Source organism: Podarcis melisellensis, assembly GCF_964234715.1.
Source record: "Podarcis melisellensis genome assembly, chromosome: 15".
Lineage (NCBI taxonomy): Eukaryota > Metazoa > Chordata > Lepidosauria > Squamata > Lacertidae > Podarcis > Podarcis melisellensis.
In genome coordinates, this window is record NC_138532.1 from 39,055,601 (window position 1) to 39,068,004 (window position 12,404).

At 48.0% G+C, this 12,404-nt stretch overlaps 1 protein-coding gene across 5 annotated transcripts in view; it reads right to left on the minus strand.

Moving 5' to 3' along the window:
- Positions 1-12,404, minus strand: part of USP32 (ubiquitin specific peptidase 32) — a 126,665-nt gene that overhangs the window by 19,986 nt on the left and 94,275 nt on the right. Inside the window, exons 13-20 of one of the 5 annotated variants that reach the window (XM_081890146.1) lie at positions 11,959-12,004; positions 10,623-10,798; positions 8,319-8,459; positions 6,204-6,459; positions 3,231-3,385; positions 2,447-2,528; positions 1,189-1,263; positions 217-355 (exon numbers count right to left, since the gene is read on the minus strand). In XM_081890146.1, the coding sequence (XP_081746272.1) occupies positions 217-355; positions 1,189-1,263; positions 2,447-2,528; positions 3,231-3,385; positions 6,204-6,459; positions 8,319-8,459; positions 10,623-10,798; positions 11,959-12,004 (1,070 nt within the window). Of the gene's footprint in view, positions 1-216; positions 356-1,188; positions 1,264-2,446; positions 2,529-3,230; positions 3,386-6,203; positions 6,460-8,318; positions 8,460-10,622; positions 10,799-11,814; positions 12,005-12,404 lie in introns of all 5 variants that reach the window. The other 4 variants (XM_081890144.1, XM_081890143.1, XM_081890147.1 and 1 more) reach the window with 4 other exon arrangements.

Consider the following 12,404-nt stretch of genomic DNA (forward strand, 5'->3'; position numbering starts at 1 on the left):
GAGTGTGCCACAGCAGACGAACAGGAGGGGTAACACTTTTAAGGCATCGCTGTTAAGCTTCCAGCATGGCAAGAGAGGGACTAGAGGGGGACCAATATGGCAGCCCAACAGATGTTGCCGGACTACAATTCCCATCATCCCCAGCAACCAGCATGATGGGAGTTGTAATGTAACATCTGGAAGGCACAACTTTTCCCTGTGATATACAGAAGTTACCTGTTGAGCTCGTAGAGATGTCTGCCAGAGATGAAATACTGGGTAAGAGGCTGTGTGTTGCTGACGCACTGGATGCTGGAGTTCATGAAGCAGGTGTTCCCCAGGTTGCTCAAGCCAGTGGCCCCCTTTTCCGTTGGAACTGGAAAGGATGAAGGGTTGCAAAGATGATGTTACTCCTTGCTGCCTGACGTAAATGTGTACACACACACGATTTAAATTCCCCACAATGCTCCAGAGGGATGCTATGCTGGGAGCTTTGTGGAAATAAAAATGGCTGACCATTGGTGGGAAAGTATTCTGTTTGTGGGCTGTAGGCATCACAAGTCAGCCCTGATGGGACCCAAGGCTGTCTGGTATTCATGCCTTCTCCCCTGGCTTACACTGGAAGCACGCTTGTTTTCTCTTGTTCACGTAACTTTAAACAACTTTCCTACTTTGGGTGGGACATATAGGTCACAGTCACCTGAATGTGCTCTATAGTCAGATGACAAACTGATATCAATTACAAACTCTTTTTATGTTGGGAAGAAAGGTACACTAGCCTGCTACGCATGCACACGCCTATGCAGTAATATTTTAAAACAAATAAACTCTAGGGGAGAAAGGCGAAAGAAGAGCAGCCGTGTCCAAAACTGTGTTGTGCGGAAACAGATTCCCGCTATTTGTATCTAGCCTCTTTTTACTAAAAGGGCTGTAAGCCCTGCAATGTCGGACAGGGATGGGTGTCGCTTCTGAACTTCCTGCATTTTTAGTTTAAAAGAACAAGGCACAGAAAGTATCAGTCTAAGCTACAATTCCCAAATCTGCTAGCTTTCTACCTGCAGGCTACCTGCATCTAGAAATATGAATCACCATCTGAAGCGATTCAGCCCAGTCTATAACGTCAGGGCTCCAATCACCTCGTTTCAATGCATGTGTCAACCAGCTGCTGATATTTTTTGTTTCTTTGGATAGGGGGAAGCACACACTTACCCTTATGCCTGTCTATTTTACTGCTGTTTGCTATAAAGGACATCTCCTCTGGCCAGCTCATATCTTTGTTTCGAACTGAAAAACACAGAACAAAGCTTAGTGGGATAAACACTCCCCTCAAATTCATGATGCAGCCGATCCAGTAATAGGCAGCTGCTAACATTTACAGCAAGAGTTGGGAGCCTCTCTGAATGTTCTCCTATACAAGAGCTGTGCAGGGGTAGCCAATTTGCAGCCCCATCACATGATGTTGGACTACAAGTCCCATTGGCCACAACTAGCACGGCCAATGCTCAGGGATGAGGCGAATTGTAGCCGCAGCTGGAAGGAACCATGTTAGCTATGTCTGCTATAAAGGCACCTGACAAACAGACCCTCACTGGGCTATGAGAAATCTTTAAACTTCCATGGTGGAAGAATGTTTATTAACCAAACCCTGGTTTCAATAATAGTCCATTGGATTTGGCTCTCTGGAAAGGTTACAGTGCCACCGAAAGTAAGTAAGTAAATGCTTGTTTGTTTGTTTGTTTGAAATTTGTACACAGCCCTTCATCCGAAGATTACAGAGCGGTTTGCAACATAAAACTACAAAATGAGAACACAAAATATGTCATAAAAACAAGAACAAACCAACAGCCCCCCTCCCACATTAGCACAGAATGATTTGGTAAGGGGGGGGACCACTTTCCTTGGTGAGTGAGCCCATGCCCAACCTCTATTAAGCCCAAGCCTGGCAAGATGAAATCTGCAAGTGAATTCCAACTCAACAGCTTCATGCTGGAGTCTCCCTTGGAAATGTTTTTGCTGAAGGATGACAACCTACAGAGCAAAGCTGTAGGGCTCTCTCCTGGATTCCTGAGCCTTCCGGCCTCCCATTTCTACTTACAGCCATCTCTACCTTCTGCCTGTAACCAAGTTATCTGACAAATGATGATAAATATCACTGTGCCTGGCCAAGTGTGCTCTGGCTCATAAGAGCTTATGCCAAAAAAAATTATTTAGGCTTCAAGGTGGCATTTAAATCAAGAGATTTTGCTAAGTACAAAGCATACAGACTTCTTAAAGACATAAGACACGAAGCATAGGGGGATTATGTACAGTATATATTAATATGGCTTATTGAAAAGAGGGCAGTAGAACAGAAAGCCTGGGGAAAGTGTAGTAGTTGGCATAAACAAATAAGTATTTGGTTAACAGGTGTCTGAAAACACTTTGTGCCACAGAAACTGGCTCCAGACCGCTTCCCTATTTCTTATACCTTCTATTATTAAGTGCTGCTCATCCTGGATGCTCAGGTATTCCAACGTGTGGTCCTCATCGTCCAGAAGAGTAAGGTAGTTCTGCAAAGACAGGGGAAAGGGAACAGCAACCTGTCAGTTTTCAGTTTAGAGCAGGTGTGGAGAACCTGTGGCCCTCCAGCTGTTGCTGGACTACAGCTCCCATCATCCCTGTCCACTGGGCCATGATAGCTGCTAGGGCTGATGGAAGCTGGGAATCCAACAGGATCCAGAAAGGCCACAGTTCTCTAACCCCTGATTTGCTCCGCAGAGGTTGATATCCTGGGAATGAGATGCTGGAACAAAAAACCCTACACAGGATTCTGCGTGCACTCGACTAATCCCAGTGGCTGCCTGCAACCATGGATGCTTGGACATTAGGAGGGTCACAGATTCAGTCAGAGGCATACCTAGAGGGGACCTTGCACACTCAGGTGCAGCTAAAATTGAAAGCCCAAAACCATGGAATTTGAAGTGGGGGAGAGGCAAGTACAGCATGCAAATGGTGCCTTATGCACAGAGTGTGGTCCTTTCCCTGCCAATTTAGACATTACGCCAAACCACAGCTGAGCTTTTGTAACTGTGGGCGGCCTCCCTGAACTGAGCCACTGTCTGTGGGCAAAGCACTAGTCTGACCCCAGATAGCAATTATCACAAATAAACACCTTGTTACCAATAACCTGCACACACACCCACCCCGACTTTCCAACCAGGTTATCTTCCAGTCCTTGAATGTAAAACTTTGTGCAATTTTCTGGGCCTTACCTCGCTGTTGTAGAGCCACAAGCGCATGTCCTCCTCTTTTATCCGTAGCCTCTGCGACAGATACTCGTGGATCTCCTTAATCGTCTGCATGCGGCTAAAGCAGCCGGTGTAGGCCAGGACCCTCTTTAAGGGAGCGCTGGGAGATGGGACGTTCCCTGCATTCACAAGACGACAAATGGTTTATACATATGGGCAGCAAAAACAGAGAAGAAGGCCTTAAGCTGAGTGCCCCAGGGATGGGGAACCTGTGTGACTCCAGACACGGTTGGCCTCCAGCTCTCAACGCTCCTGGCCATTGGCTGCACTGGCTGGGCTGATGGAAGTCCAACAACATCTGCAGGGCCACAAGCTCCCCAGTTCCTGGTGTACAAAAGGTGTTTCCTTAGGCTTGTTTGGGTTTGCTGGCATATTAGGACTGGTTCAGAGAGCCGCCTTCTCTACTTACATCACCAAGGCTTAAGTAGGAGGGAGGCAGAACACACAGAGACAGAATGGCCAGGTGAGCAGGAGCCCTTGTAGTGTGTAAGGCCTGCAACCATCTTCCATCGACACAGAGTTCAAGGCACCCACAAGTGAGCACCTATGACAGGTGTGGGGAACCTTCTGCCCTCCAGAGGGTTCTGGGTGGGAGGTGTAGCTCAGCCACATCTGGAGGGCTAAAGGCCCCAGATACCCGATGCCTGGGACGCCTCCACACATACAAATCGGATGTTCTTAATTTGTAATGGAAGTTCTTTGTGCTGCGAGTCGCTTTGGGTCTCTCTGTGAGAAAAGCGACAAATATAACAATTAAGATAAAATTTTATCTGCCTGTACCCCTGGTTAGTCATCCTACTTCCACTGGCACCAATTGCAGTTAATGCTAACAGGGGTTCACCTTGAAATCCGATTGAGAGCCAAGCTAGGTTTGCGCTAACCATAGTTGCTCCTGGTGCAGCAACTAACCACGATTAAAAGCCAGAGAGGATTCACAGGCAAGAGAAGAGACATTACAAGACTGTGGTGATCACTTAAAGGATCCCTTACCTAGACAATTCTGTCTCTGTGTTTCCCCCTCAAATTATCTTTGCAGGAGCAATAGATCCTACCCAGGGGGAAATATACGTTTGCACTTACAAATCATCATACTTTTAGACTGATCAGCCTTCTCTAACCCAATGCCCTAAAAATATTTTGGGCTACAACTTCCATGAGTCCCATAGCAGCATTGCCAACAGTCAGGGGTGATGGGATTTGTAGTCCAGAGGCATCTCGAGAGCTGTTTCAGATGGTGGACCACCTTAGACAATTCCTCTTTGATATAACTAAGAGCCAGACACTGAACGTTTTTGCATGCAGTTGTGCCCAAAGAGCAAAATTTAAACAGCAATTTCTTTTTACGTCAGCAAACCATCTATTTTCTCTCCACACACCAAGCAAAGGATTATATTTCTCCATTAACATACATACAAACAAAGCATTTTTTCCGGCAATTTTAAAAAAGGTGAGAGGATTAGGAATAAGATTACAGCAAGAAAGCATATTGGGGTGGGGGACACTGGAGATTAATAGTTGATTTTAACAGTTAGTACAGAGCAAAACCAAATTCCAGATCATGATCAGATACAGCAAATTTGAAGAGGCCACAAATCTGAATCAGGGAATTTGATATGTTCAAGGCAAAGCAGTTCCCACCACAGAATGACAAGTAAGAATTGGATGGTCAACTGGCTGACTTTTCAGCACAGCTGGTTAAAGAAATCAGCCCAATTTATAAAAGTTTTTGGGGCTCATAGCAGACCCTTTCCCTTTTAGAGAGTGGAAGAACAAGCATTGAAATTTTAGAATGAGAATTCAAGCAAACTCTTATTAAAGGCTTACTTATCATTAGAACTTTCCTCTCCATGGCCTGCCAATCTAATGCCAGCAATGGTCCCAGGAATTCAGCATGTGTATCGTGCCAGGACAGGGTATCTGTGGCCCCCTGGATGTTGTTGGACTACAACTCTCATTATCCTTGACCATCTGCCACACTAGCTGGAGATAATGGGAGTCATAGTTCCAAAACATCTGGGGAGCTGGGTCACAGGTTCCTCTCTCCTGATCTAGTATTAACAGTGGGCTAGACATAGAGGGCTAATAAGAATTAAACACAATTCCCCTGCTGTGGAGGTTTGTGTGTGAAAAATGAGAATCCACACTGCCAAATGTCTCTTTGAAAATGGTGCCTGCTGCAAGCTCCACACCTCCTACCCACAGCATCCTTTAAAAAGGGGTGGGTGGGTTGAATAAAATGCAAGCTGGACTCTGCAAATGTGAACTAGGACGTTCCTGATTGCAGATTGACTTTCGGCCCCCTGCCCCCAATGGCAATAACTGCTCACAAGTGGGGGGGGGCGATACTGAAAAATTCCATGTCTTTTGATAAAAATGGTAAAATGCCCAGTGAGTTTCAGTGAAAACGTTCCTCAAAAATTCAACCTATTGTATATTACTAGTAAAGACAACATTTATCAGCGTTCTAACAAGGTTCTTAAATGTATGCTTCCTTCCAACTCTTCAGCGTATTTGCATTGAAGCTGATGAGTGTTTTAACTATACTTTCCGCAGAAGAACTGCTGGCCCTTCAGCTGCTGTTGGACTACAACTCCCATCATTCCTGACCACTGGCCATGCTGGGTTGGGGCTGATGGGAGTTGGAGTGCCACCATGTCTCAAGGGCCACAGTGTTAACCAGGCCTGATTTCCTCAAAAGCTCAAAATCCATACAACTGATCAGTTAGGGTGCCTTTAAATCAGGTCAACAGATTACTATTTACCTATACAGATCATTTTCAACTGTACCTCAGCATTTAGAGGGGGAAAGAAATGGCTTCTAATGTCTCATGACCTTTGATAAGAGTTTTTTGTTTTGTTTTAAACCATCCCTTTGGAAGCGGGAAGGAGTTTCCGTCACCAGCCCCGCTTTGGAAGATTTCATTTAAGATCATTTACAAGCAGTGCCGCAGCAAAGCCGTTGAAGTCTGGGCGGTGGGGCCGGCCTGCCTTCGGACACTACGCAGCTGGCTTCTTGCTGTATTCTTACGTTACCTCTCGGCAAATGTTGAGGAAACATCCTCAGGCTCATCATACCCATGTTCACCCAGATGTTGGACTGCTGCGTCCGGGTGGCGGGCTGCTGCCTCAGGAAGAGCAGGTAGCGTGGGAAGAGCTCCAACTCAGGCAGGTTGGTGTCGTTGTTTCTGATCACCTGGGGAGGGGAAGAAGAGTGTTCCCGGTTGAGAGGTTGGCAAGATTACCTTCTATGCAATCTATGTGGGGCTGCCCTTGAAAATGACTCAGAAACTTCAACTGGTCCAAGTTACTGCAGCAGCCAGATTATAGTCGTACCTTGGAAGTCGAACGGAATCCATTCCAGAAGTCCATTCGACTTCCAAAACGTTGGGAAACCAAAGCGCAGCTTTTGACTGGCGGCAGGAAGCTCCTGCAGCCAATCGGAAGCCGTGGAAGCCCCGTCGGATGTTCGGGTTCCAAAGAACATTCGCAAACTGGAACACTCACTTCTGGGTTTGCAGCGTTTGGGAGCCAAAACGTCCAAGTACCAAGGCGTCCGGTACCCAAGGTATGAAAGTACTGGCTGGCAATCTCTTTAGATTTCATATAACCCTGGGCTGAACCAACTACAATGAGTCCCAGTTAATTTATGGGGCCAACCCAAGAAGCTCATGTCAGTACTTAAAACCTCAAACAACTCAGGCTACAAATACCTGAAAGACAACCTCTTTCCCTACAGACCTTCCTGGGTGCTAAATTGACAGAATAACCCTCTCGGTTATTCCACTGCCCTCAGAAGCTCAGGGGATGGCGGCCGTGTAGCACAGCGCTACTCTTGATTCTGGATGCCAACTTCTCTCAGCCTTGCCCAAAATACTGAGGAACCTAGAACTTTCTACACACAGAGACTGTGCTCTTCCCGGTGCTCTATTCCCCCTTTCACTTATTTGTGGCACTGGCATACTGCCCAATTAACCTTGTCCTCTGGACAGCTAACCAAGAGCACACTGGCTAAATGCACTCCTGAAGCTTGCCTGGCACACACAAAATCTGGCCTGTTTCAGGTCATGAAAGACGCTCGTTTCCATGGAGAATGTGTGGGAGATGTTTAGTGTTGAACCTGGGCTTTGTCAAGCTTTGGAGTTAACAGCCAGCAGACAGAAGCTTGAGCAGGCTGGCTGCATCCATCTCTTAATAATCGGCAAAACCATTTGTCCAGCTCTATGTAATACCCCCCCCCAAAAAAACCCCAATGTGAACAGAAGCAATACAAAAACCTGTTTAGGAAACAATAGCTCCCTGATTTAAAACTGGCACACATCACACATCAAAATAACCCATAAACCAGGGGTAAGGAACAGGACCCAGTTGATGGACTAGGTCCTGAGCATCCTCACTCCAACCGCAGTGGGCTACTTTGACCAACCTGTCAATCACCTGGTATTAGGGAACCCAACTTCAAAGGAAAGAATCGGGAGCCAGGTCTAGGCCAGGCTGAAAAGGACGCCAGTCAAAGAGCTTCCAAGTGGAACCAATCCCAGTAGGGCTTGTAATTGGCTGAAAATTTAGAAGTATATAAGCTCCACTTGCCATCAGGAGTCGTTAAGACTCTCAACTGTCCTGTCTTCACTTGTCACACCTGGCATTGTATATGACGGTAGACATGCATCAAAAGGGGAAAAACCTCATGGAGATAAAATTAGGACCTCTGGTTGACATGTGAGGGTGTCATCACAAACTCCAGATACAGTTTGACCCTTGTGCTATAAATCCCCTAAACAATAAACAACCTAAGAGATTTTTAAAACGCTTATTCCCCACTCCACACAAATTAAACTGAAGAGAGCCAAAGTATACTGATTGAACTTCACAGCTCTGACTGAACTAGAAACTATATGAATAGTAAAATGCTATTTTCCCCACCCCAGCCTTTAAAAACATCCTGCAAAAGTTTCATCAATGGTCAGAGACACTGAGAACAAGGTGGCATGAATGAATGTGAGCACCTGGGCTCTGGTGGAGAACTCAAGGACAGTGGCCGTTTTCAGTACTTACTGGTCTCGGCAAAGACAGGTTTGCGCCGTACCAATGGTAAAGAGCCCTCCATACTGGTTCTGGAACCATTTCATAACTCTTCCCTTGAATTAACTGAGGAGACTGCTTTAAACGACCACCTTCCAGAGTCAACGATGGAGCCTTCAAAAAAAGAGTGGGGAGGGCAATGTCAGATCTTGAGCACTTCAAAACTGCCAAGCCTAAAAGGGTGCAAAGTGTGGACTAAATAAAGCAAATGATTGCTGGAACACTTGCTAACAGGTGAGCTATCTTTTGCAAGAGTATCCCATTTCACATAACCATCATCATCAGTGCTTCTGCATATTTGCTCATCATAGCAAATCTTCCCCTGAGCTGTGGTTGAGCAACCATTCTCTCTCCTAACCTTATTAATTTTGCTAAAATATTTTTTACCATGCTCTGCAGCCAAAAAAAGGCTTCCTAGAGCAGCCTGCATTGATCAGTAATGAAACAACCCCTGTTCCAGCTGACGAGTGAATAGGCGTGGCATGAAAGGAAAAGTGAATGGGAAGGAGGAGGAAAATAACAAACTCAGGCATTAGTTGCTAACTTACAAAGCCATACTCTTTCTTGCAAGGAGCGGCAAAGCTTCCAACAATTGTTCTTTCCTTGCCCAATGGATGGAGCCAGGATGGTCTCTTCACCCCCTCACCCCCAAACCTTAATGTTCTCTCTGGGAGGCAGGGAGAGCAGCCTCCCAGTGTATGCTGGTCCCCTGCCTGGTGGCAGAGTGTACTGCCCTTCAGTTCTGGAGCTGCAAAAGTGGACAGGGATCATTGCAGCAATTACCGTATTTTTTGCACTATAGGATGCACTTTTTCCCCTCCAAAAATGAAGGGGAAATGTGTGTGTGTCCTATGGTGCGAATGCAGGCTTTCGCTGAAGCCTGGAAAGCGAGAGGGGTTGGTGCGCACCGACCCCTCTCGCTCTCCAGGCTTCAGGAGAGCCCCACCGCCAGCCCCACAAGCTCGGGGGACAGCGGGGAGGCGGAACGCCACCATCCCGCTGTCCCCCGACTTGGTTAGAAGGCTGGCGGGGGGAGAAGCCTGCTCCTCCCCGTCGCCAGCCCCGCAAACTCGGGAGACAGCGGGAGAGGTGCAGCGCGCCCTTCCCGCTGTCCCCCGACTTGGCTAGCAGGCTGGCGGGGGGGAGAAGCCTGCTCCTCCCCGTCGCCAGCCCCGCAAACTCGGGAGACAGCGGGAGAGGTGCAGCGCGCCCTTCCCGCTGTCCCCTGACTTGGCTAGCAGGCTGACAGGGGGGAGAAGCCTGCTCCTCCCCGTCGCCAGCCCCGCAAACTCGGGAGACAGCGGGAGAGGCGCAGCGCGCCCTTCTCGCTGTCCCCCGACTTGGCTAGAAGGCTGGCGGGGGGGAGAAGCCTGCTCCTCCCCGTCGCCAGCCCCGCAAACTCGGGAGCCAGCGGGAGAGGCGCAGCGCACCCTTCCCGCTGTCCCCCGACTTGGTTAAAGGGCTGGCGGGGGGGGGGGGAGAAGCCTGCTCCTCCCCGTCGCCAGCCCCGCAAACTCGGGGGACAGCGGGAGAGGCGCAGCGCGCCCTCCCGCTGTCTCCCGACATGGTTTGGAGGCTAGCGGAGGGCTTCCTCCTCCCCCAGCCCCGCAAGCTCCCAGAGCGATGCCAAAGCTGCGCGCAGCTTCGGCATGGCTTTGGGTCCCGTTCTGGGGGAGGGGGAAGCTTGCCCCAGCCCCGCGCGGGGGGGGGGGATAATTCCCCCCCCTTTATTTCCCCCCCAAAATCTAGGTGTGTCCTATGGACCAGTGCGTCCTATAGTGCGAAAAATATGGTATACGGAGGTCCCCAATGCTCTCCTCAAGGTTAAAAGGCAGGTTGGCTGCTGCATTACCAAGACATGAGGAGCACCCAAAGCAGCAATCCCCTTGCTTCCCATTGCTGTAGCACCTGGAATAATTTGATTTCCCAGGGCCAACTCAAACCTGGCAACCACAGTTTGGGGCTTCACTAGCAAGACCAGCCAAGGGTTGTAGACCCACATGTCACTCCAGCTGGTTTATCAGCTACAGCCATTCATGGGCCATGAGAGTTTAGCTGCAGTGATCCATGCACTGATAATCTCCTGGATTGATTACTGCAAGGTGCTCAACATGGGGCTGCCCTTGAAAATGGCTACAACTGGGACAGCAGCCTGGTTGTTCAGTAGGAATATGCCAACACAACGCACAACGATGCACAGATTAAACTAGAATTTGTGACAAAGGAAGCTGTATGGGAAGTCACTCAGATATTTCCTAACACCGCCAATGCCATTACCTTTGTTGGGTCTTGCGTTACGAGGGGCTGGTTATCAATCGCTCCAGGCCGCTGTGGATTGAGCTGCAGCAAAATGTTCCCATTGGATCCAAGCAGGCACTGATTGTTGTTGTCTGAAGAGTTAAGCTGACGGGAAAAGCATATCTCGGCACTAGGAGGCAGGGTGTAAAGGAAATCTGGAAGGGGAGACACAAAGAGAGGACAGAAACAATCCTTTTTGCGGAGTTATAGGTAGAACACCGGTCAACCAGCATGCCCAGTTAAAGAGAGGCAGGTGAGATTCAAAGTAAAACAACTCATTTGGAATAAGAACTCCCAATTGGTTTAAGGGCTTTAAAATACCTGACTCTATTTTTCCCCCCCAAATTATTCAAAGCTACACCTGCAAAGTGACAGCTTGAATCTTTTATGTTGTCCAACCTTGATCACCACGCAAATTTACATGTTGTCAGACTTTTTGGGACAGGGACCTGTCCTCTTGTGCTTTGTACAGTGCCAGCCACATTGGGCATTATCTAGCCAGACAGATCATACTCCTGCTATGTCACCTGGTGATGCTCTGCTCCCAACTCCCATCAGCCCCAGTTTGTATGGCCAATAAGGAAGGATGAGGGGTGAGTCTAGCAGCATATGGAGGGTCACAGGTTCCCCACTCCTGCTCTAAATGCCCGGCCTTTATTTGTTGAAGTTACTTTGTGATATGTTAGCTACTGTGGCTCTGGTGTGCTGGCTGTAGCATCCGAAAATAAGTAGGGCCTGCTGGATTAGTCCAAAGGCCCATCCAAGCCAGCCAGATGCTCACAGGAGTGAGATGCGGCATACCAAAGTAGCTATCAAGCCTGGTCAGACAGGAATTGGCAGTCTGGGAATCAACTCAGTTTGCTCTTGAACAATGAATGGGTCATATTGAGGAAGCCAGGCTGGAGTAAGCAGCTTCATAGGATGAGGCACAACTCTACTGGACCACTGGAACAAGGACGGGGAACCTTTCTGATCCTCCAGATGTGGCCTGACTACAACTCGCATTACCCGGTCATTAAGCCATGCTGGCTGGGGCTGATGGGAGTTGGAGTCCAGAAACAGCTGGAGGGCTGCAGGCTTCAGATCCTTGACTTATTGCTTCACATATGCTCTTGATGCATCTAAATTCAAACCACTTTTAAAACATTTTTAAAATTAAGTTAATGCTTACTGCTAGCAGTCTCTGAGGCTTCTGATGCAGTAGAAATGCTATCTGAAAACTTTTCTTCTGTGGCACTGAAGTAATTTAAACGGCCTGTTTTGTCTTCTCCCTGCTCTGGCGCATGGGCCGCAGCACCCGGGAGCGAGTTCTTACCTCTGCTTAAGACAGACGAAGGTTCGATCACAACAGGGCTAGCATCCTAAAATTAGAAGAGAGGAATGGAATTAAATTGCAGGGTGAGGCTCTAGCAGATACAAAGCACATTTAACTGGGGGCCCTAAGGCTTAAAGAGATGTAACTCTTCAAATTCAACGTATCAATCAAATTCAATTCAGTTTTCTTTTTGGGAAGGACGGAGGGGATTTTCAAGTTGCTAGCCCCTCATAATAATGGAGAAAGGCCACATCAACTGAAAGATCCTAAACTAGGCTGCAGGAAGGCATTTATGAACAAGGCAACCCTGCTGGAATAGACCAACTAGTCCAGTACAAACTATCATGACGAGTGTTCATCGACAGCATTAACCTCATAAATTTGTGCAACCCACTTTTAAAGCAGCCCAGATGAGGGATCATCACCCTGCCTTGTGGCAGTGTAGA